The following is a 26,833-nucleotide window of genomic DNA, read 5'->3' as shown; positions in this document are numbered from 1 at the left end:
TACAGATTAAGAAACTGCCAAAAAAATTAATCTAGGCAGTAATCCTCTTTTTAGATGGCAGCCACTTAAGAGTCCTAAATATATTTATCATTTATATTCTATTTCCTCAATTCTAATATGATTTATACTACAGCTTAGTATCTACTATAGCTTTTCAAAAAGGCATATATTGATTGTAAACCATATACTGATCTCAGAAATGTTAAAATGTATTTTTTAGATGATCACTTTAGGGTAGGGAAAATATATTTCAATAAAACACTAACAGCCTAAAAGAAAGAGAATGCTTAATGGTTAAGAGCATGGGCTCTTCAGGCATACAAACCCAACTCTGAATCCTGTTTGAATACTACTAGCTTTGTGGCTTTGGACAAGTACCTCAACTTCTCCCATCCCAGTTTTCCTATTTCAAAAACGCAGATGGAAAACTTACCTAATTATCGAGTACCTATGTGCTAGACACTGCCTAATGAGCACAGTGCCTGGTACATAGCTGATACTCAATGTTAGCTCTTAGTTGTCAATACCAATCACAAGTCTAGGAACTCAAAGAAATGAGAGGTATGTCTTATCTTGTTGGACGGTTTAATTTTGCTGATCTGGGTTGGATCCAGTATCACCACTTCCTCTAAAAGCTTGCAATTCCTTTTCAGTCGGCAGAGGAAGGGGGAAGGGGCATGACACAGGTAGGGAATTAAGAGGTAAACTATACATATAGCCAACATTTTAACTATAAATGGAGTATAACCTTTAAAAACTGTTGTACACCTGAAACTCATTAACATTGCAAATCAACTATACCTCAATTTTAAAAAAAATTTCAAGGGGGAAAATAAAACTTTAAATCCAAATCAAAGAAGGAAAAACAATTCCTTTAATGAAGCATCCCAGAATTTTACCAGGGATCCCTGTGAACTTGTTAAAAATTTCAAAACAAAGCAAGATTCATCTTTATGCAATTTTTTCAGCATGACCACTCTTCTACCTTCCTAGGATCAATAGCATAGCAACTAATACGGGATTTTCTTTTGTAAAACTCTCAAGTGGCATTCGTCTGGAGCAGGAGTCACTGTTAATATTATTCCGTCAAGACGCCCTTACTATGATCTAACTTAAATTCTTGTCTTCCTAGGAAGCAGCAAAATATAATTTTGGAGATCTTCCTTTCTGGCCACCCATCACAGAACCCAAGTATGGGTATAAACCCATTTACTGCTGCTCCTAACATTTCAGAAAACCTTTGGATTTAACACTTTTTTCAAGGCAATTACCAAAAATCAAAACAACTGCATTCAAGTTGTAATGGTAACTCAAGTTCCTAACAAAATCAACAGATGACTAAACCAGGAGCTGAAACAAACACTCCACCTCCCATACAAGAGATACAGGAGATGAAGTAACACTGTCCTCACAGGGCTGTCACCTTTCTGCAGTCTTCGCTCACTGTCTTCCAATCTTTGATAGGGATCTTTCTAAAGACCTAAAGACCTGTACTAATTACCACTGTCCTTCCTAAGTGCCTTCATTAGTTTCTTTGGATGGCAAGTCCTTTCTTCTCCATACCAAGATTGCCACACCACTGCAAATGCTCATGGCATCCTGAATTTGCTGAACACAAACAGAAGTCTAGATAGTCAACTAAGGAACTCTTTCACTAAACAAATTCATGTGACAACCCAACTTGGCAGAATCACCTCCACAAACCAGACTATTCTGTAAAAAGATTACCTATGTGTTCATTCAAACTCTTCCAAGTCCAGGCATTCACACATTAGTGTTTAGTGTGGGAGCGGCCTGCAAAACCCTGAATCTAATCTATTAGCAGTTTCTTTAAAAATCTGTGATACAGCTCAACAAATTCCTCTAGTTTTGGACTGAGATGCAGCAGACAACACTTGGCAACATTACTGCTGGAAAAAAACAAATCTGATTCTCTCTTGCAGGTAGCTCCAAAGAGTACAATTTATATACAATCGTCTCCAATTATCTGATGGAAAAGCAATTCACAAAAACACTGTTTATTCTACATACACTTACTTTAATAAGAACTACTAGTACATCACTAATCTACTGATTTCCCAAGTCTTTACTACGAAGAACTCAAGCCCAAGGTATACTTTTGGTGTCAACATCTCATTTAGCAACAAGTCAAGCGTGGTGAAGCTAGTAGTCTCATACATTGTTGGTGGGGCTATAATGTCGAACAATTCTTGGAGGGAGATAGTATTTACCAATTGGAAAGGATATATTTTCTAACACAGGAAATCTAGAAATGTATCATACAGATACACATGCGTTTACTGCAGCACCATTTACAACAGCAAGGCTGGAAATAATCTGAATTTCCAAAAGTAGTCAACTGGGTTTTTTTTCCCAAAAATCAGGAGTACATTAATGTGAGGCAGTCATTTGTATGAGACAGATCTCAATGCCTGACAATGATCTATACTAACTAAATATCTATATACACTGATGTATACAATCTCTGGAAGATATTACTTACATTGAGTGTTTCTAATAAAGGGGACTACCATACTATTGTTTTACCGTGTGTGGGGGGGGATTTTTCCCTTAGCCTAAGAAGGATTATTCTGACACATTCACATATTCAGCCTTTGGTTGCACCACCCCAAAAATTCCATGCTAGATGATCCACAATTACACCTTGTATTATAAACACACACTTGCACTTTAATGATTAAAATAAACATTGTGTTGTTATCTGGTTTAGAAGACAGGATACTTGCACTACTTATACTTGTTCTTCACAACCAGGTTACAGGTATTTCCCCCCCAGAAATATACAACATTTTTAGGAAACAGACAAGTGATTTACGGAAGGAAAAAAATAAATGGGATCTTTTTCACATTCAGGCAAACAATATAATCAATATGTTCAGACTAGAGATTTTATTTTAGAAGGATAAAGGATGGAGGCGCAATGATATTTGGCATTTTTAATTTAGGTTTGTTTTATTTAAGTTTAATGTTAATCCATGCTGTGTTTCAGTAAGAACAATACAGATTCTGTATCTGTGGCTCCAGTCAGATATCCAGTAGTACAAATTAGCTTCAAGTTACACATACTGAACAAAAGAGGTTGAGCGAGCGAAGGAGGGGAGGGGCGGGGCCCAGGGGGAGAGGGAAGGAGAAGAAACAAAGAATTGAACACGCATGCAGGCTTTTCCATTACCACCTTCAATGCTAACCTGCTTCAGAGGGAGAGTAAAGTAGGCAAGAATGAGCAGCCACGGATTGTTGAACTGTTACCAGCACCATGCTTTTCAGCAACATTTCAGCAGAGTTTGAAACACTTTTTACAGCAAAACCATTACAACAAACTCCCCAAACCTTTAACCACCTCAAGCTAACATCCAATTAATTTTAAACATTGGTATAAAGTTCAATTTAAACAATTAGAAAAAGGGAAAATGATACCACATACACCTCTATAGTGTGAGTAACCTTTCTCTTAGATGCTTGCATCACCTAAAAGTCTAATGGCTTTTGAATGTAATTTCCATTTCTAATGGTGATCTTGCCACATCTGGCAAGAGACAATACAGTAATGCTGAAAAAGCCTCTATGCAGTCCTGTTAGTGTCTTAAAGAACCTAAAAGCTGGGACCAGTAAAATCCACAGAAATTCACTCTTGCCTTTAAGAACTTTTGAAAACTGTTTTTTTTTAAAAAAAAAAAAAACAAAAAAACAAAAAAACAAAAACCAACAGGGCAGGAACCTAAATTCTGAGACCAAATGTAAAAGTCAGATTTGGTGGTTCTCAGTGACAATGGGGGAATTTCCAAGAGGGGTGGGATGGGAAGGTGTGGGGTGGTCAGAGATGGTTTCTCTTGTTGGCTTTTATGTCTCACTGATTTTCATCTTCCACATCCTGCAGCGCTTCTTTATTCTGCTCCTCACCTGCGAAGAAGAATGACAGTTAATTATTTCATAATGACTAAACTAGGCTGTTGTGGTCACAAAGGTATCATTCCAAGCATAAAGACTCCTTATTATTTGCTACAATTGGTTTAAACACAGACAGGCAAAGGATTTCTACCTTGACACCTGAGATGCCTAAGCCAAGAGGTGCTGCTGGATCAAGGTCCTGAATGATCAACAGGATGAAAAAAAAACTGATGCATAGTAAAAGTCAGTGTTTTTATGCTAAAAAAGCTCTTAGGTAGACAGCCAAGTAACCATATTGTTAAAATGATTTTCAAGCTTTCATGTATATCTTGAGTCAAAATACTCTTTCTCAATAACCTCACCTCTTCAAGAACCAAGAGTACGTTATAATTTTTTGCAAAATCTAATTTTTCTGCAGGCCCCATTATTAGAAATGTTTCAATAAGAGAACTGAGCAGTAAAATTCTTCAAAGGAGTTCTATAGTTTTAGAGGGAGGATTCTGCTTTTGTAAATGAATATTTTACACATTTTGTATCCTGGACAGTCACACCAAACCATAATCACAATTTCTCACTCCGGAGTGGAATAGCATGCTCAAAGTAAACCAGACCACTGAGGTTATTAAAGAAGGGCATTTGGACCAGTTCTCTCATGCCACTTTTCTTTTCCCTTTGAACACGATGATTACTAGCCTGAAGAATTTCAACTGCACTATGACATGCAACAGAAAGCCAGCCTATTTACCAGAGAATCATCTACCTATTAATAAGCATTAAATAAGTCAGCCATAATAAGGAAGCATGCAGGCTTTTGCCAAAAAATAAACGTGTAAAAGTTACATTCTTCTTCTTTAACAAACCACTTGTAATTCCTATGTAGTTACTAGTTTGATCAAAATAAATGAAAATCAATTAACTAACCGAACAATCATAATATGATAGTTCAGACAACCCATCCATTCATAGTGCTTGTTAAATTACTTAATCAGAATGGACAAATGACACAAAGACCGGCTGCCTACAGACATAAAGCAAAACTCTGAGGAATGCTTTTAAACAGTCTTAAAGACCCTGATACAATAAATGCTGTCATGGCAATAAGGGTTAAGTAAAGATAGTTTCAGTCATTTTAACATTTCTTTTGTGATAAAAATATTTGACATTGATTGTTTAACTCTATAAGTACTTAATGTACATAAAGATTTTTGAATCACACTTAGAAAAAGACATGCAAGGAAAGACAAAAGTAACTATTTACTGAGGGAAAAAATGATAGTCCACCCAACTGTTCCCCTAAAGAACAATAATGTATTCAAACTTAGGAAATGATAGGAACGTTCACTCTCATTTTTAACAGCCATACACTGCCAAAATATGGTTAACATACAACAACAGAGCACACTCTAATTTACTCATAAGCAACCATTAGATTTGCCAGAAGTTCCAAGTAACTTTGGCATAAAAATACTGTCACATAAGTCACACCCAAACAGAGGTAGACAGGGGTAGCAGATCATAAATGTCTTAGAAGGTTTCGCATCCTGGAATGTAGAACAGGCAGTTTTTTAAGCGACAAGATGATGATATGCAGGCATGATTAGTGAAGAACCAAAACTAAAAGCAGAATTCACTGTGCCATGATAATGACTTACAAAGTAGAGTTTTTAGGAAAGGAAGAGTTGGATTTTCCTTTAGGAATCTATATTGCAAGGAGAAAGGGAGGGAGAACAAATCATATGAAAGCAACATTACAAGAAAAATAAACCAAGAGCAGGACAAAGGAAACATCAATGATTTAGGGGAGTCAGATTTTGATCTTTTTACTTTGTATGAACTTCACTCTAAGAAACCTGTTCCTTTTTAAGAGGATGTAATAATATCCTCTTAAAAGGTATACAGAAGGGGGGCAAAAAGGGTTCTTCAGATACATATTTCTCTGCCTAGTTTCTAGGTTTGGAGGGGAGCAGGGGAATGGGCAGAGAGAACACATTTCCTCTCTATGGACTTGTGTATTTAACAGTCCTCTGACCACAGGTTAAGAGAAAAGGACTGAAATCACTTGATGAGAAAAAGTGGTGCTCCCTTTAAAGAATTATGTTTCAACAGACCCAGACAGACATTAACATACTCTGCTGTTAATAACATATAAATGTGTAAGTAAAGGCTTGTGAACAATATATACTTCTTCCTTTAGAAACCCTAAATTCAAAAGGTTTTTGACACCATTTTTCATATTTAAAGTAAAAAAGGAGAAAACCATCGAAATAATCCTTAAAATAAATGCAAGTAACATCCTGACCAATTTCATGACCAAAGTTCTTCTACATTCAGCACTGATTCTAAATCACAAAACCAATTTAATGAAACATGTAATACTCTACCTTTTAGCAAAACTGGCAAATAATTTCCTAGTACCGACAACAATTTGTAAATTCAGATAGCTTGTTAATATTGCTAAAATTTCAAGACAGACCACTTGAATTTTTCACATTAAACTGCTTCGTAAATCCAAATATTTTGTGACAAACCTCTTAAATGAAAATCAGTCTGTTTCGACCAAATTTAATTGGTCAATTTACAAAGTGAAAAGGAATTGATGCAACTGAATTTCACTAGATTTTTAAGTGTTTTAGAATTAAAGAGAAATCTACCCTAAAATGTAATAAAACATTTTGTACAAAGAACCTTCCCAACTATGAAAACATAACAAATCTAAAGATACCCTATTTTTAAATGATCCATTTCATAAAACAATGCTGAATAACCAAGAAAAAGCATATCTTTGGTTCTGTATAAAAATGGAGTGACATACAGTCTACCCTCAATCAATTCCTGGTTATGAGTGATAATGAAAAATATAGACTTTATTTTTGTAATCTAGCAACTTAGTTATAAGAGCTGGCATCAAATGTCTAAAAAAAATTGCTTTTCAAAGTCACCTTCTTTTTATTACTTTTCACCCTCAAAAAAACATCCCCAGAGGTCAAAGGGGTACAGAGCTTACTTATAGGTCAATACCGCTTACCAAACTCTCCACATGCTTTCCTTTTATCCCCTCAAACAGGCAGAGATATTAGTCTTCTCTGAGCTGGGGGTGACTGTGAAGAGTCCACAGCTATTTGGCCATTCTTCTTAGTAGTTATTGTTAGAATACAATAGAATTTAAAGCTGGAAGGAACCTTAGTCATTAGTTCAGAGATGGTTAAATTGGTTTTGAGTCCCACAGACTGGTACTGGTTGCCCCTCAAGTGCTGTGCTGAATGAAAAAGTCATCTGTGACTCCATCTGGCTTTGCTGGTAAAGTGTGCAAGTAGGTCACATGTGCCACATATCTCAAGGCAACCCTAGTCAGGTTTCTAAATAGTTCATCAAGCTGGTGCACTTTAGAAGCTGAGTCACCTAATTCTCACTTCAGTACCATGACTCAAGATAATTCTAAAATCTGCCTCTATCCTTCCACTGCCAACCTACATGCCCTGACACCCATTTTCAAATATATCTTTAAAAAGTATGCTTCCAAATACAGTACAACATGTTGGTTTGACCAACGGAAAGTACAGCTAGCCTCAAGCAATACAACATATGCTTCAGTTTGGGCAATACTCTTAAAGGATCTGTAGCTGAAAGTGACAAGAAACTTTATTTCCACTCCCCCATATCACCACCACCAATTACAAAAACTCTCATAATTATCATGCCACACTAGTTTGTGCCCATCTCCCTGTCCCATCCCCCCTCCTTCAATGATGTATCAAGGATTAAAACAATTCTTTAGAAATGGGCAGAATAAAATATCCTTTAAAATCAAGAAACGTGACAAATTTGGCCTTTTACAACTGTAAGAAACATTAAGCACCCACCCCACCCCACCGCCCATCACAAGATTAAATTTTATAAAATATTCTAGTAACTATTTACAACTGCAACGCTAGAAAACAAGACACTACACCAGACCTCTTAAATAAGGACCTATGGGCAGGACATGCCATTTGTTGTGTAGAATAGAGGGAACACTAGTTCTTTTTTTAGATAAAAGATTTCCACACAGAAAAGATGCTTCATAAACATCTGCTTATAACCATCTAGTTGTTTGGGTTTTTTTAACATCTTTATTGGAGTATAATTGCTTTACAATGGTGTGTTAGTTTCTGCTGTATAACAAAGTGAATCAGTTATACATATACATATATTCCCATATCTCTTCCCTCTTGTGTCTCCCTCCCTCCCACCCTCCCTATCCCACCCCTCTAGGTGGTCACAAAGCACCTGATCTCCCTGTGCTATGCAGCTGCTTCCCACTAGCTATTTTACGTTTGGTAGTGTATATATGTCCATGCCACTCTCTCACTTTGTCACAGCTTACCCTTCCCCCTAACCATCTAGTTTTAACCTGAGGATTACCACTCAGCCAAAGCAGTGATCATGACAATCAAACACAATTAATCTTAGACCCCCTAAAATTGAATCTGAGGAATGATAATATGAACTGCTTCCTCTCCCTCCATCTTTCAAAACACAGTGTGAGAGAAGAGGTAAACTAAGTTTAGCAAACAGTATTAGAGGCAAAACGTTAAATCTGTGAATATTAACAAAAGATCCCCTTTCCCAAACAGGTCTTTTATCATCTTACAGACCACTGGGAAGACTGTACTTTGATATCATTTCCGGTAAAGGCAGTAATCAAAATTTGATAGTTTGGAGGAAAGGCTGTTGAGTCTAAATTGTAGCTTAATGTAAAGAAATCCCAACTTCTAAGAGTAAACAGATCCAACAACTGAAAGAGACAACACTTTAACTTCAGTCTCCTTACCATCACCCTGCATGTCTGAAGTCCATAGTGTCAGATTATCACGTAACAACTGCATGATAAGCGTAGAGTCCTTATAGCTTTCTTCACTCAGCGTATCCAGTTCTGCAATTGCATCATCAAAAGCTGCTTTTGCCAACCTACAAGTGTTTACATAAACGTATTACAAAAATAAACTAAAAAAGTCCAAAACCAGAATTGGAAATGACATAAGTTAAATTTCAGTCTTTTCTTCCGTTATCACACAGTAATAGTGACACAATGCTTGGGTTTAGGCACTGAAACAAAGGAAAAGCAGATGTAACTGATGAAAATTAACTTCCTATTAACTCCCTTTTTAATTCTGTAATCCAGCAACTTTGGAACTAGTGGAACTTTTGGAGTTCCATTTATGACTATGCTTTTTTTTTTTTTGCAGTACGCGGCCTCTCACTGTTGTGGCCTCTCCCATTGTGGAGCACAGGCTCCGGACGCGCAGGCTCAGCGGCCATGGATCACGGGCCCAGCCGCTCCGCGGCATGTGGGATCTTCCCGGACCAGGGCATGAACCCGTGTCCCCCTGCCTCGGCAGGCAGACTCTCAACCACTGCACCACCAGGGAAGCCCTATGACTATGCTTTTGACAAGCAAACCAAATCCCATTCTAATCCACCACCAAAATACATGCTTATTAAAGGTATTTCCAAATTCTAGTCAACAGTTCACTTATTTAACAAAGTTCTAATGCAAAGAGAGAAAATTCTGAGACAGTATCTCACAATTTAATCCAACAGAATTTAATGTTAATGGAGCAAAGAAGAAAAATAGGCAATCTAGAACTCACAAAAATGTGATCATATAAGCGAATTACTACAGTTAAAATGAAACAAAATTCACATTCACTTATTGAGTACTGTGTACTATTACACCAAGTGACGATGGACACGGGTGGGGAAAAGAAAAGAAGAAAGAGAGACATAACCTGGGTCCACAATGAACTTTTTAAAACATCTAAGAATAGAGGGACTGACAAATAACTACTATAAAAGGAGGATGAAGTGCTATCCTGGAGAAAGTACTTTAGGGACCCAAGAGGAGGAGCAAATGGGGAAGTCATATTTGAACTAATTAATGGGTAGGAAAAGAGCACAAATAGCACACTTCAGATTAAAGCAAAAGCATGGAAAGGACTAAAGTGAAGCTACATGTGGGACAGCTAGCCTGGAGAATGGCATTGAGAGATTCAACCAGTACTATCAGCTAAACAGCTACAGCTTCTTTATTAGTCAAGACATATTACCTGTTTGGACAAACTCGACTAGCAACATTTAGAATGTTTTTAGATAAATTAATATTTATTTGCATTCAAATGAATCCACCTTACATCAGGAAAATCTCTCCTTTCATGGAATATCTGATTCCTACATACTCAAGAACACTGAAGTTACAAAGAACAGATACATTATTCCTATCATACGAGGTATCTAAAATAGGCAAACTCATAAAGACAGGAAGGAGAGATTACCAGAGACTGGGGCAGAAGGAAATATGGAGTTTTTGTTTAGTGATCAGTTTGTTTCAGGTGATGAAAAAGTTTTAGAAATAGTGGTGACAGACAATATTGTGGGTGTACTTAATACCACTGAATTGCACATTTAAAAACAAAATGCTAGGGCTTCCCTGATGGCACAGTGGTTAAGAATCCGCCGGCCAATGCAGGGGACAGGGGTTCGAGCCCTGGTCCGGGAAGATCCCACATGCCGCAGAGCGGCTGGGCCTGTGAGCCATGGCCACTGAGCGTGCGCATCCGGAGCCTGTGCTCCGCAACGGGAGAGGCCACGACAGTGAGAGGGCTGCGTGCCGCCCCCCCCCAAAAAAAAAGAAAAAAAGAGAACAATCTGAAGTATAAATGGGGGAGTACTTTTACATACATCAATAGGATGCCAAATTTTATGATAGAAAATACAAAATGACATGTACACTAAGAGCATAACTATATTAAACACACGCTATAAAGACTGAAAGCTAAATATACAGAAATGAAGATAATTCTATTATGAAAATTCCTCATTCCTTCCTCTTACTCTGTAACAAGATTCTTTTCAATCTACCAATCAAATTTTCCCCCATCAACATAATTATCCTAACTGCTATCCTAGTAAAATGAGATAGGTCTGTCTTTATATCATCCAAAACAGCTGCATTAAAAGCCAGAATAATTCTTTATTACAGGGCCAAGCCAACGAAGGCAGTCCCAAGGAACGAGACAAAAAACAAGTAGCTATTCTCCTTTGTAACCCTTTTTTACTTTCATAGTGAGAGCGTTTGTTCTATTTCATTACCTACCTGCAGGCACGGTCAGGGGAATTAAGAATTTCATAGTAGAATACGGAAAAATTGAGAGCAAGACCTAAGCGAATGGGATGTGTTGGTGGAAGTTCTGTCATTGCAATATCACTAGCAGCTTTATAAGCCACTAGGCTGTTCTCCGCAGCTTCCTTCCTGTCATTTCCTGTGGCAAATTCAGCCAGATACCTGTGGTAGTCCCCTTTCCTAAAACAAAACAAAAACAAAAACACAGAATTAGGAATAATGCTTTTTAAATAAGTTGTTAAAAATCTTCTGTATTACATAAGATCACGTATGTGACAAAAATATGAAACAGGTATACTTCAACAATTTCAAAAAGTCTCTTTCAGGAATGACTGACTCATCTATTTAGTTTTCCTCCTCAGAGATTTCACATTGCCAAATATAAGCCAAATCCTAGAGAAATTAACTGAAAAGGCTCAAAAATCAACAAATTTATCACTTGATAAACAAGAATTAAATATAAAAAGTGGTTCCAAAGAATGGCACAACAGTTTGTTAATCATGAAATAAAACTTCCATATAAATTGTTAAAGACTGAACTGTGGGGCTTCCCTGGTGGCGCAGTGGGGTTGGGGGTCCGCCTGCCGATGCAGGGGACAGGAGGATCCCACGTGCCGCGGAGTGGCTGGGCCCGTGAGCCATGGCCGCTGGGCCTGCGCGTCCAGAGCCTGTGCTCCGCGGCAGGAGGGGCCGCAGCGGTGAGAGGTCCGCGCACCACACACACAAAAAAAGACTGAACTGTGTAATGCACTGTTTGTAGCTAGGGGGGCAGCCCCACACAAGCAAATGACTATGAATAGGTAAAGCAAAACCGAGTACATTTTTACAGTAATAGTCTGACCACCTTAAATGCAGTAATATTGATTCTTCTTAGCAGTGAATCTACAAATGAGTATTCAAAAATTAATTTAATTCTTGAGACTCACTCCTCCCGTAACTATCTTTCCAACATTAAATAAAATGTTGTAAACCTACATAAAAAAGTGATGATTCTAAGAGAGCCAACATTTAATCTGACATTTTCCCTTCTAATATAGAACCTACATTTTATAATAGAAAACCTTGGACTCGCCAGTGTTAGCTGCTGGAATGAGGTGTTTGTCCAGTACATCCAGAATGTCACAACAGATTAACTTTAGCTCAGTCTCAACCTGAAAAAAAAGTCAAAAAAATTGTTTAAGAAATTATATATAAATTATCACGTTCTATCTCTGGTTTTGGAGAAGAGAACATGCATACCCCTCTCCAAACCCCCCTTCCCTCTCTTGATACAAAAGCAGAGACAAGCTGTCTCCCGTTTATGGAAAGTCTTTCTTCCTAAGTGCCATTACTTAAGTGCTTAAAAAAAACCTCACAGTTCAGCTACAGAACTAACAGTGATTACTACTTACTAAGTGCAGCACATTTATATTAAGTAGCTTCTTTAATGAGATAGCAACTACTGTCTCCACTTAATGGGAAAACAAATATTACTGTATTTGTCCAAAGATCACTAACTTAAAGAACTTAGAGGCAGAGTGAGAACTTGAACCCAGGTAAGGTTGCATGGTTAGTCACAGTTTGCAAGGGATGGAATAAAAATTCAAACCAAGGTAATCTGCTTCCAAGGCTCACATTTCTAACCACTACTATGCTCAACAGCCAGCCACCTGAGTGGTAGATCCATAGTCAGTTACAACACCAAAAATCTGTAAACTAAAGGAAATATTGCCACTCGTCCCAATTCGTGTATCATGCCAAAAACGCACACTAGTCCTAAACATATATACACAGTCTGCTTTCCATTTTCTATTATGACAGTGACATTGTTCAACCTTTCCAAATTCATTTTATGCCCTCTGGAACCTCCTCCTTCCCACTGTAAATAATTCGCCCACTCTCTCTTCTCCTATAATCTCGTTAGAATCCTAAGTAAAACCAGCTTTCTCCTGAATGAACTACCTTCTTTATGGCTTTTCAAGTAAAGACAGACTGCTCTAAGAGAAGGATGATTTCTGAATCTCTTAACTCCTCACTGACTCAGTATGACTGCTCTCCTAATACACCAAACCCTTCCTCCTTGGAAGCTCATCCACTATGTTTTAATTTCTCAATTTTTGTTTTTTTGTTATCAGTAGATCTCTGCAGGCTCTTCACCCATATTCACTGAGTATCTACAGCTTACCTCTCCAATTCCAGGTATCACACCAAGGTATTATCATGTTCCTTTCAACACAGTTCCTTCATCTCAACTCCATGACCTTCACTTGTCCATACTCCTAACTGTGCTGTTCTATCCTGGAAGTCTTAAATTCCAGCCTCTTGACTCTTTCATCTTCTCCCAATTTATCAGTTCCTCTCTTTGCTTCCTGCTTCCTTTCCTACTTATCCCAAATCCCACAATCTAGTTCACAGACTTACCTCTTTAGCACTTGCTCATTTCCTCATCCCTCTGAGACACCAAACTTGTCTACCGACAAGACAATCCATATTCTTTTTTCAACATATTTGAAAGTAATGGTCACACTGGTACCAGCTAACCAACCACCTTCTCTGTAACCCCAGGTATGTTACTTAATCACTCAGAACACCTCTGTTTTCCCAACTATGAACTAGAGTAATACTTACCCTTTACACGGCCATTTAAAGATTAAATACAGTATCTTGCACAATTATATATATTACAAGTATCTCCCCATGTTAGTCAGTAAACGTTTCCCTTTTTCCTCCCCCTACCAAATTTACCACTCCCCATGCTAACTTTGTGACTGCTTCTGTTATTTCCCTCACTGTACTCTTAAGAGTGTGTTTAGAATCAGTTTCACTAGAATCAGTTTCTCAACAGTGGGGGGCTATTCTATGCATAACAGGATGCTCAGCAGTATCCCCATTTCTACCCACTAAAATACCAGCAGAACTGTCAAGTTGTGACAACCCAAAATGTCTCTAGACATTGCCAAATGTCCTCTGAGGAGCAAAGTCACCTCTGGTTGAGAACCAATGCACTAGATCAAACTTTTTTGACCAAAACCCACAATGAAAACATTACATATCCGTATATACCCACATGTAATATATGAAACAATAACTTTATGAAATAACGTCCAATGCCCTCTGATACTTTCTATTCTATTAAAAAAACAATGACCAGACTGATCTTCCATAAAGATATTAACTGTAACTGTCTCAACTTTGCACATAACACCTAGCAACTGGTGTGGCACATAATAGGCACACAAATATTGGTTAAATTGTCCTGAATGGTAATTTCAAGTCACTCAAGGAAGTATTTTGTAGTTACCACAATGAAAACAAAGATTAAATTAGTTCTTTACTTGTGTGGTGCTCAACACTACTCTCTGCAGCTTCCAAGGAAAAACAGTTCTTCTCTGTCCTGAAATACTGTATAGCCTATAATTCCCAATCCAGGTGAGTGAAAGATGTAAATACATTAAAATGTAAAATATACATTACACAGGTATACAACAATGTGTATACTAGGCTATGATTTAAACAGTCCACCACCTAAGACATCATTCTTTAAACTTGTCTAGGATATGACAATCTCACCATTTGCCGATATTCCCGAATCATTTTTAGTTTGTCTTCTCCTCCCTTGTTTTCTTCTTTCTGTTCAATGCTGCTGATTATCCTCCAGGAAGCTCTTCTAGCTCCAATCACATTTTTATATGCAACAGATAGGAGGTTTCTTTCTTCAACTGTCAACTCCACATCCATCCCTGCTACTTTCTTCATTGATTCCACCATTTCTATAAGTGAAAATAAAATGAGACCATACAAACTATGTTTTGTTGAAACATCCTTTTTTTTTTTTTTTTCTGCAGTACGCGGGCCTCTCACTGTTGTGGCCTCTCCTGTTGCGGAGCACAGGCTCCGGACGCACAGGCTCAGCGGCCATGGCTCACGGGCCCAGCCGCTCCGTGGCATACGGGATCCTCCCGGACCGGGGCACGAAACCGTGTCCCCTGCATCGGCAGGCAGACTCTCAACCACTGCACCACCAGGGAAGCCCTGAAACATCCTTATCACAGTAGATCTTTTTGCTGTCAAGCTAATATAAAACAAACAAAAAAATTTAACAAAATTAACTTCACAATCATCAAAACTAGTATGAATAAAAAACTAAAACCATGTAAAAGATAATGTAAATTAAGAGCCCAGAAAAAATAGGATCTAGAATATAAATTGTATGGAATCAAAATTACTTCATACAGTATCAAGTAGAATTCAGTATGGCTTGGAGGCATCTCTCCCATATTAAGAGAACTAGGAGCGCACACCTATCCGTTTCCCAATAAAAAAAATAATTCAGCTGGCAGTTTAAAAGTTTTAAATTTTCAGGCTCTAAAATGCATTTTCTCTCAAATAAATTATTCCCCAATTAAATACAAATAAATTGAACTTCCCCAAAAAGCAGTCACTGGAGAAAAGGGAATTCATTCATATAGCAAGCATATACTGAGCATTTGGTTAGTCACAAACACAAATTTATCTTTGGGTATTTGCAATCCTTCCTGCTTTAGAAGGGCACTCTCCACCTCCTATGAATTCATTCATCAGTAAAGTTTTGTATGGTTCTTATTTGTCACCACTAGGTGGCGAGCAAAGAAAGGGGACCAGATAAACTTTGGGCGATCCCAAGTATAGGAAAAAATAGTTAATAAAATGTACGTAAATGCAAAGGAAGAGCCAAAAACAGCTCAATAAACACTAACTGAATAAATATATTAATGAAAACTATGCTTTTAGAAAAGACTAAGTGCCATATTAGCATGTGGCTCTCCAACTTTTACTGCGTCAGAATTTTTTGTGATGAGACCCAAGGATCTGCGTTTTAACAAGCACCCTTAGCATACATTCTAATCATAAGCATACCTTAAAGTACAATGCAGATGGTGACTTTATGAAACACTGCTTAATGATATGATAAATTATGTGTAATCCCAAGAAATGATATGTTTCCAAAAATTATCCTTTCAGGAATATCAAGAAGTTACATAGTGGAGGGAGTTCCCTGGTGGTGCACTGGTTAAGAATCCACCTTCCAATGCAGGGGACTCGGGTTCAGCCCCCCGTCGGGGAATTAAGATCCCACATGCTGCGGGGGCAACTAAGCCCAAGTGCCACAACTACTGAGCCCGCGTGCTGCAACTACTGAGCCCGCAAGCCACAACTAGAGAACCTACATGCCACAACTACTGAGCCCACGCACTCTGGAGCCCACACACCACAACTAAAGAAAAGCAAGTGTGCCGCAACGAAGAGCCAACACGCCGCAACAAAAGATCCTGCATACTGAAATGAAGATCCCATGTTCTGCAACCAAGACCTGACCCAGCCAAATAAATAAATAAATAAATATTTTTTAAAAAAACAGAAGCTAAATAGAAATATTAAGATGGCATGATCTTTAGAAAACAATTCAGTAGTTTCTTACAGAGTTCAACACTTTAAGCAAGCCCACTCCTAGGTATTACCCAAGAGATACGAATATATATCTTCACAAAGACTTTTTACATACGTGTCCACAGCAACTTTATTCATAATAGACAAAAGGTGAAAACAACCCAAATGTCCATCCATACAATGGAATACTACTCAAGAATAAAAAAGAATGAACTACTGATACAAGTAACAACATGGATGAATTTCAAAAAACAGGCTAATTGAAAAACGCCAGACCAGGGAGGGAGGCTCAAGAGGGAGGGGATGTGGGGATATATGTACACTTATAGCTGATTCACTTTGTTGTACAACAGAAACTAACACAACATTGTAAAGCAATTATACTCCCATAAAGGTATTTTTAAAAACAAAAGGAAAAAAGCCAGACCAAAAAGGACTATGATTCCATTTAAATCAAGTTATAGAAAATGCAAAACTATAAAGGCAGAAAGCAAGTAAGTGGTTACCAAGATATGGGGGTGAAGTAAGAGGCTTGTGAGCAAAGGAATACAAGGGAAATTTGGCGGGGTAACAGAACTGTTCTACTGTGGTGGTTACACAACTGAATACATTTATCAAAACAATGGATTTGGGACTTCCCTGGTGGCACAGTGGTTAAGGATCCGCCTGCCAATTCAGGGGACGCAGGTTCGAGCCCTGGTCCAGGAAGATCCCACATGCCGTGGAGCAACTAAGCCCGCACGCCACAACTACGGAGCCTGCTCTCTAGAGACCGTGAGCCACAACTACTGAAGCCCACGCACCTAGAGCCTGCGCTCCACAACAAGAGAAGCCACCACAATGTGAGAAGCCCGTGACCAAAACGAAGAGTAGACCCCGCTCGCCGCAACTAGAGAAAGCCCACACGCAGCAACGAAGACCCAACTCAGCCAAAAATAAATTATTTTTAAAAAAACAATGAATTTTATGTGTATAAGCCATGTATTATAAATTTTACCTCAATACAGCTGAATTTTTTTAATGCAATTCTGAAGCATTAAAAAAACAAGTATTAAGGCATATTTAAGACCATCTGTAGGAGCCTGAGCACATTCATTTGAAACATCCAATTTTTCTTTAAACCACAGCCATGTAAAAAAGCCTAAATTTAGCGGCAGTGGAGTAAAGAGGGTATCATTTCAAGCTCACTGCCATACTAGTTCTCAAAAACTAACAACAAATTAAACACGCCTCAGAAGTGAACCAGTAATTCATCTAAGTTGTTCCAACAACAAAGCAATTTAAAAAGTAACCTAGCTACACCAAACAAAGACCATAATTCTTTTAAACTGTAGAGCTCTGCAACATTATATATGGAAAAACTGTACCCAAATATCTAATACCACTAAAGATTGAACAACAGTATGTCTCTGGGTACTATTCCAGATGACAGATTTTTTTCATTTTTCTGTGCTCTAAAAATTTTCAACAATGATCATATAATAGTTTTACAATGTGAGGGGAGAAATATATTTTAAATACTCAATGATATTCTACTATCCCAGCTTCAATTAAGTATACAATTCCCTTCATTGAAAAAGCAACAAAACAATGCACAAAAGACTGTGGTACAAATACAAAAGTAGCAGTTATCTGTTATTATTAAATAACAGCTTTACTGATCTATAATTCACATACAACTCACCTATTTAAAGCATACAATTCAATGGTGGTTATATTCACAGAATTTGCACAACCATTACTGTAATCGATTTTAGAACATTTTTCATCATTCGAAAAAGAAAAGCTCCATACACATTAGCAGTCATTCCCCATTTACCCCCAAATCCCTCAGCCCTAGGCAACCACCAATCCACTTTCCATCTCTATGGATTTATCTATTTGGACATTTCATATAAATGGAACTATATAGTATGTTGTCTTCTGTAGCTGGCTTCTTTCACTTAGCATGTTTCAAGGTTCAGCCATAGTGCAGCATCTATCGATACTTCATTTACTGAATGTATACAGGTGTATACCACATTTTACTTATCCGTTCATCAGTTAATGGACATTTGAGTTGACTTTCCACTTTTTGGCTATTATGAAAAATGCTGCTATGAACATTCATTCAAATCTCTTGAATATATACTTAAGGAGTGGAACTGTGAGGTCATATGATAACTTTCTGAGGAAGGAACTGCTGAACTTTTTAACAGGGGCTGCACCATTTTTACATTCCACCAGCAATAGAGGAGGATTCTAATTCCTCCATACTCTCACCAACACTTGTTCCCTTTTTTTTTTAATAGTCATCCTAGTGGGCATGAAGTGGTATCTCTGATTTTGATTCGCATTTCCTTGATAGCTAATGATGCTGAGCATCTTTTCATATGCTAACTGGCTATTTCTGAATGCTCTCTGGAAAATACCATTCAGATGTTATGACAATTTTTGAGTTATCTGCCTTTTTATTACGGAGTTGTAGTAGTTACTTTTAAAAGCCAAACTACTCCTCATAGCCCTTTATCTTCAGAAATTTCTTCACTCCTGAAGGAACTAGATTAAGGGATAGTAGTAGCACAAAGCATAAGAGAAAAGAGCTAAAAGTTCTACAACCAGGGCTTTGTACCAATTTGTACAAGTTATGACTATGAAGAAATTCCCATAACACTGGTGTCATCCTTATCCTTTTTTTTTTTTTTTACACCAGCAACAGAAACACAATCCTAACTATAATATACCCCAAAAGTATGTGAAAACCTTAATTTATCCAAAACTCTAGACTAGCCACAACCTTAAAACCTCCATCAGCAGAGGACTAACACCAGTTATATTCACACAACCTTCTCAAACACTAGTATTTCATGAAATCATTATTGCAGCAACTGTTTTATCAATGCGATCTCAGCATTTCTCAGATGGCGGAAGACTGTCAAATCTATCTGCAGTAGATAAGATCACAATTTATGAACCAGAGAACTGCAACTCATGGTCAAATCACTACTTGTGGATGCACAGTTTGGTACATGAGTTTTGGGCAATAAAATATCATTTCTGGGACTCCTGACAGTTTGGGGACAACGGGTAGCTGACTGAAAATCACCACTGTTACAGAAACTCTGAAACATATAATCCTCACAACTCAAAGGACATCTTAACCAAATACTAAGCTTGTTTTGTTCCAGGTCATTTCTCCTTCATTGAGTGGTAATAGCCTAGTTAGACATCCATTACATTAAACCAGCTTACTTCTTTTTGTCACTGACTATCCTGCCAGGAGAGTCAAATGTTTTGCACCCCAACTTTAATTTAGCTTTGGTTCTTGGTTTTTGCTCTCTGAACTATTTACACATTCCTTCGATAAACTCATTCACAAATAAAACACCTCACGGTAGGCACTGTTCCAAATGCTTTGCACCAGAACAGACACTGAATCTGAATGCACTGAATCTGAACAGACCTTTGAAGTAGGTACCAGTATTATCCCCATTTTATAAAAGGAAACTAAAAACTGTGGGGGTGAAACTTGCTCAAAATCACAAATTCAGTGGATTACAACAGGCACTCTGACTGCACAGTCATGCTTTGATTTAATCATATTATCTCAGATTTGAACATTTATTTGAATTCATCTGTATGGGGATCCTTTCGTTTGCTTTTATAAGAATAGATGCAAGATAAATGATTTCAATGACAACAGACATACACGCTTAATACATTAAAATGTGGTTTATTCCTGCTTACATCTTCTTCCACCTACAAGTTAACCTCCCAGAACATTATCTTCAAAAACCTTAACTGCCGGGCTTCCCTGGTGGCGCAGTGGTTGAGAATCTGCCTGCTAATGCAGGGGACATGGGTTCAAGCCCTGGTCTGGGAAGATCCCACATGCCGCGGAGCAACCTGGCCCGTGAGCCACAACTACTGAGCCTGCCCGTCTGGAGCCTGTGCTCCGCAACAAGAGAGGCCGCGAGAGTGAGAGGCCCGCGCACCGCGATGAAGAGTGGCCCCCATTTGCCACGACTAGAGAAAGCCCTCGCACAGAAACGAAGACCCAACACAGCAAAAATTAATTAATTAATTAATAAACTCCTACCCCCAACATCTAAAAAAAAACCGTAACTGCCAATGCCTACTAGTAAACAACATCCCAGTAGTAAACAACATCTCCCAAGACTGTCCCTGCCAGATGATAAAACAGGTCTCTGCTGAGGTCCAATCGTCTTAATTTTATAAAGACAGAGTACAAAATCTAAAGGGGGGCCTACAGTTTCTAGTAAGAGCCAGACTCAGGATGGAAGCAAACTGTTCAGAATCAGTCACAGGAAAACAAGCAGGCTGTGTACTGGATGATGGGACTCATGTACCTCCTACCAAAGTATACAGGGTCATAACCATAATTTCTCTGAACATGGAAAAAAATGTCTGCTGGCTGTCAGAACACATAATTCTGACTTTAAAGACAAAAAACTGAAAAAGTAACTTGCCTAAAGTCACACAGCTATTAAGTGGTAAAACCAGAATTCGAACCCAGACAATCTAACTTAAGTGCCTGAGCTCCCTCTTAACCACCACATTCAACTAACTTTCCAAGTAGTGTGCTCATAGAAACAAATTCTTAAGTCCAAAAACACTAACGGCAAACACCCCAAGGACAGAAAGGGCCACAGAATCAAACACTGCCTTAAAAAGGTTCTGTCACTCAAGGTTCTGGAGAGGTCTTGGGTTTGCTTTATGTAAAGATTGATCAGTTGACCCATGACCTTTCCTCTTTGTCTAGGAAACTATTCATCCCTCTGGATCAAGTTCTTATTCTGCAAAGCCTTACTGTGCTCTCCAACCCATGTTCATACTTCTTTCTGTGTTGAGGATCAGTGTTTTTCTTCCCATCAAATACTACCGTCCTAAAAGGGCATTAACTGTGTCTTTATCTCTCTATTCCCAGAAAAGCACAGCATCTAATGATATGAATGGCACACAAACATTTGACGAAAGAATGAAGAATGTAAACTGAACTATGTTAACAGAGATTGAGAAATATATTCTGGTGGGCCTGACTATATCACAGATAAATGAACCTATTTAAGGATCCCCCCCCTCCTAGATAGAACAAGAGATTCTATAGTCCCTTCTCAGCAATTTCAATAGGCCCTTTGTCTGCAGCCCATTTTATTCTGTAGAAAATTTAGCTATGTATCTGCCCCTAAAGAAGTTTGTGAGACCCAAAGAATCATCCTGAAGGTCTGAATTCTGTTCATTAAATACATAAAGGGGAATTTAGTATAGGTGTCCTATGTTATCAAACTTTAGCTAAATGCCTATAGTATATTCAAATAATATACCCAATTAACAAGACCATGGCATCTTAGGGACTTATGAAGTATCTAGTATTATATGATCTGATCTTGAATTCTGTACATGAAATGACTAAAGAAGACCAAAACTCTTTCATAATACAAAAGTCAAGGCATTTGGAGTTATTCTGAGAACTGGGTATACTGTAGTCTAGAAGGCTTACCAATTCATCTGCTATAGATTATCAAGAAAAGGCAAATAGAATGTGAAGGGTTATAACTTGTCTTTTATATGGAAAAGTAGCTGGTTGATGTTTTTTTTAAAAAAAAAAAAAAAGGAGAGGGTAGGAAATAAGCCCATCAAGCAATCTATAACAGAGGATACAAAAGTGCCATTTTAAATAATTACCAGATTTGATTCCCAATCAAGAGCCTCCTAGGGTGCATTCAGAGCAAGACAATCAAGGGGGAAAAAATCTAGCTCTTTCCTTTATTTAAAAGACTAAGATCATCTACCACTTCACACCCATTAGGATGGCCACTATCAAGAAACCAGAAAACAGGTGTTGGCAAGAATGTGGAAAAATTGGACCCCATGCCCTGTTGGTGGGCATGTAAAATGGTACATTTGCTGCATAAACCAGTAATGGTAGTTCCTCGAAAAATTCTGAAAACAGAATTACCATATGACCCAGCAATTCCACTTCTGAGTATATACCAAAAAGAACTGAAAGCAGGATCTTGAACAGATATATCTGGATATTTTCATAGCATCATTATTCATGATAGCTACAACATGGACGCAACCAAGTGTCCACTGATGGGTGGAGAGATAAGCAAAAGGTAGGTATATACATGCAATGGAATATTAAAAAGGAAATTCTGCAATATGCTACGACATAGATGAACCTTAAGGACATTATACTAAGTGAAAGAAACCAGTCACAAAAAAAACACAAATATTGCATGATTCCACTTATATGAGATACTTAAATTAGTCATAAAGAAAGTATAATGTTAGTTTCCAGGGGCTAAGCAGACAATGGGAAGTTACTGTTTAATGGATACAGTTTCGGTTTTACAAGATGGAAAGAATCATGGGGATGGATGGTAATGGCTTCACAAAAATGTGAATGTATTTAACACCACTGAACACACTAAAAAATGATCAACATGGTGGGACTTCCCTGGTGGTCCAGTGGTTAAGACTCTGAGCTCCCAATGCAGGGGACCAGGGTCCGATCCCTGGTCAGGGAACTACATCTCACGTGCCGCAACAAAGATCCCACATAACGCAACCAACATCCGGTGCAGCCAAATAAATAATTTTTAAAAAATATATATCACTGTTCAAAAAAAATGATCAACGTGGTAAATTTTGTTGTGTATCTTCTCACACGCACACGACGATGCAGTAGCTCTGTCCCAAACTCTGTAGTCCCCGCTTCTCAATGAAAAGTCATCCAGATGACAGACATGATGATGGTAGTATTGATAAAATCTTCAGTTAACTAGGGACCGTTGAAAAGAAACTCCTCCAAAGACCCAACATGAGAAGAACCTTAAGACAATACATTTATTTCTGGCTTGCATGAAGGCAAGCTTCCCAAATCATTATGTCAAATGGAAAGAATGCAAAGTTATCTCAGGGGTGATGCAGAACTATCATGGGAAAAGCCAGGGGGGAAAAAACCAAGGTACCTCTGTAAATTGTAAAACTCTCTGTAAAATTCACCTTGTTGAAATAATAAAAATCACCTCAGTAAAAATCTCTCTAGACCAATTATTAGTTATCAGGCATGGTTGTTTGAAATTGTTAGTTTGGGATCTATCAGAATGTATATATATTTTTTAATTCCTTTTGGATGGGGACCTTTTTTTTCTTTTTCTTTTTTGCTGTACGCGGGCCTCTCACTGTTGTGGTCTCTCCCGTTGCAGAGCACAGGCTCCAGACGCACAGGCTCAGCGGCCATGGCTCAGGGGCCCAGCCGCTCCTCGGCATGTGGGATCTTCCCGGACCAGGGCACAAACCCGTGTCCCCCTACATCGGCAGGCGGACTCTCAACCACTGCGCCACCAGGTAAGCCCTGGATGGGGACCATTTGTAAAGTCTTTATTGAATTTGTTACAATATTTATTTTAATATTTATTTATTTGGTTACACCACATCTTAGTTACAGCAGGTGGGCTCCTTAGTTGCAACTCACGAGCTCCATAGTTGCAGCATGTGGGCTCCTTAGTTGTGGCATGCAAACTCTTAGTTGTGGCATGCATGTGGGATTTAGTTCCCTGACCAGGGATCGAACCCAGGCCCCCTGCGTTGGGAGTGCAGAGTCTTATCCAGTGTGCCACCAGGCAAGTCCCAGTACGTACATACATACATACGTGTGTGTGTGTGTGTATGTGTGTGTGTGTGTGTGTGTGTGTGTGTGTTGCCTGCGTTGGGTCTTCATTGCTGTCCACGGGCTCTCTCTGGTTGTGTTGAGCAGGGGCTACTCTTCGTTGTGGTGCACAGACTCGTTGTGGAGCACAGGCTCTAGGCGTGCGGGCTTCCGCAGTTGCAGCACACGGGCTCAGTAGTTGCGGCACGTGGGCCCTAGAGTGCACATGCTTCAGTAGTTGTGGCTCGCGGGCTGCAGAGCGCAGGCTCTGTAGTTGTGGCACATGGGCTTAGCTGCTCCGCAGCATGTGGGATCTTCTGGGACCAGGGATCAAACCCATGTCCCCTGCACTGGCAGGCAGATTCTTAACCACTGCGCCACCAGGGAAGTCCCAGAATATATTTTATATGCATACATCTGGACTGACATATAGAGAAGTCTTTACCTCTCCCCCAAGACATATTAATATTTCCATCAAATGAGAGTGCTTCCTCAAAACAGGAAGATCTACTGTTAAAACAGAACTGTAAAAACTATACTTTTCAATATAATACCACCATTTCCCCCTCACACTGAGTTTTTCACTTTATCACATGATGACTATTATCTTAGAGACACTTTACAAAATAATTAAAAACCTCAAATAAGGATAATAAGATAATAAAGAGAAAGGAATCAGCATCACAGAAAGCCATTCTGCACTAGAAGAGAACAGCAAAAGGAAGAGAACAAATATCTTGAAGTATTTTCCCAGTTGCTGAAGAAAAACGTTTTTTTTTTTTTCTTTCGGTCGCACCACACCACATGCGGGATCTCCCACCAGGGATCAACCCTGCACCCCCTGCAGTGAAAGCATGGAGGCCTAACCACTGGACCACCAGGGAATGTCCCAGTTTCAAAAGTTTAAATTTTGGGAACATTCCCATCTTATGATTATCAGAGAAACTTAACACTGAAAGCTGGGATGTATGAAGGTGAATGCCTCTTGTACCATACACAGAAAAAATATTTGTGTTTTCTGGGTCAAAAGTGGGGAAGATAAGTACAGCAGCAAAGGAAAACCTGATGTTTGGCATGGGTTGGGGGTAGCGGGGTGGGGGAGTTCCCAAATGAATAAAAAAGCAGAAAACCAGACGTGCCAGCAACAGGAGAGAATAGCTAGATTGAAGACCAAAGGGAGAACTAAAAGGCTTTCATCTTAAGATGAAAGAGCTCCGGCTGGCCAGAGAGCTTAATGTGATGAATATCTCCCTTAAAATCTCAATACTTAGTTCTGAAGAGATATGGTTTAGAAATTAAGGAATGAAAAGAAGGAAATCCACCAGAGACTTAGTGTGCACAGAAGGGGGGAGTGTTATGCCCTTTAATGATTCATTCATATTGAGGCATGCCATGAAAGCAAAATGTCCTTCATATAGCATGCACATATTTAACATACCAGCGAAAGGATGACCTTTAGAGAAGCTGGCATATAATTCTGAGACAGCTCTGCCTCCCCTAAGATTCTGGAAAGCAGAGAGGCCTAGATGCAATCTATTTAATATCCCAAAATGGAAAGTACAAGAAACAGTAAACATGTTTTCAACCTTTCCTGAATTGTGACTGATAATTCTGTATTCCCAAAGGACAGGTGAGCTTGGAAACCAAATTATTCATCAAATTTCAGAGCCTTGACACAACAAAGGTTTCTTTTTCACTCAAATGTTTGTGAGAGTCCACCATCTTCAGGCTGTATGGTTTGGTACTTGAGGCTTCTCTAGTCAAGGAAGCAAGGGAAGAAACAAGAATCAGGAAAGGGTTCGTCACTGTCTCTGTTAAGTCCCCTACATACGAACCTTCAAGTTGTGAACTTTCAAAGATACGAACATGCGTTAGCATGTCCGATCACCTGAGTCAGTTCACCTGTCTGGAGTACACTGTCATGTGCATGCATCCTTTACAAGTGGTTGTGCTTTTGTGTACTTTACAGTACTGTATAGAGTACAATAGTATAGTGCCTTTATTTCAAGCTAGGTCTGCAAGAGGATGACTTCATTGAACTCCTTGCTGTGCAATATGAGCTTACTAATGAAGACCTGATGGAATAGGAAACACACAGAAAAGACGAAGAGAGACAAAAGAAGTAGTAACTGAAGAATCAAAGAGACTCACAATGTGGGAAATGGCAAAGAGATTTTACTTGAGGAGGCACTTTTAGTTTTTTGAGGCACAGGACCTAAACGTAGAACGGTACTGCAGCAGCCGTTCAGATTGCAATCCAGTCCTACTGTGTCATTTATGACGAGAAAAAAAGAGCTACTACCCAGACATGACTGGATCGTTTTCTCAAGAGGGTAGGTAGAATTGAATCCATCAAGGAACCAGAACCTATGCCATCAACGTCAGGTGTGAGTGAAACTGCAGCTTGCCCTCTGTCTCCTACTGCTGACGATCCTTCAGCTCTACCATCTCCCACCTCCTCTCTCTCCTCCAGTCAGTAACTCTTCTTGCCTGTTCACTCGATGCCAGCCCTTGTATGCCAGCTGTTGTACTGCATTACTATGCTTTTCAACGTACTGTTTTTCTTTATGTATTATTTCTGTGAAAAGTATTATAAACCTATTACAGTACAGTACAGTACTATATAGCAGATTGTGTTAGTTGGGTGCCTAGGCTATCTTCGTTGGGCTTAGTAACAAATTGGGCTTAAAAATGTGCTCTTG

General features: G+C 38.8%; 1 protein-coding gene across 1 annotated transcript in view; it reads right to left on the bottom strand.

The window, feature by feature from the left end:
• Positions 1-2,947: 2,947 nt before the first annotated feature.
• Positions 2,948-26,833, bottom strand: part of YWHAE (tyrosine 3-monooxygenase/tryptophan 5-monooxygenase activation protein epsilon) — a 44,784-nt gene continuing 20,898 nt past the window's right edge. The window contains exons 2-6 of the mRNA XM_007454231.1: positions 14,618-14,817; positions 12,113-12,219; positions 11,042-11,248; positions 8,720-8,856; positions 2,948-3,921 (exon numbers count right to left, since the gene is read on the bottom strand). Coding sequence (XP_007454293.1) covers positions 3,869-3,921; positions 8,720-8,856; positions 11,042-11,248; positions 12,113-12,219; positions 14,618-14,817 — 704 coding nt within the window. The 3' untranslated portion in view covers positions 2,948-3,868. The remainder of the gene's footprint in view (positions 3,922-8,719; positions 8,857-11,041; positions 11,249-12,112; positions 12,220-14,617; positions 14,818-26,833) is intronic.

Source organism: Lipotes vexillifer, unplaced genomic scaffold, assembly GCF_000442215.2.
Source record: "Lipotes vexillifer unplaced genomic scaffold, Lipotes_vexillifer_v1.1 scaffold680, whole genome shotgun sequence".
Classification (NCBI taxonomy): domain Eukaryota; kingdom Metazoa; phylum Chordata; class Mammalia; order Artiodactyla; family Lipotidae; genus Lipotes; species Lipotes vexillifer.
Note: the sequence above shows the minus strand (reverse complement) of the source record. Positions and strands in the feature narration are given on the sequence as shown.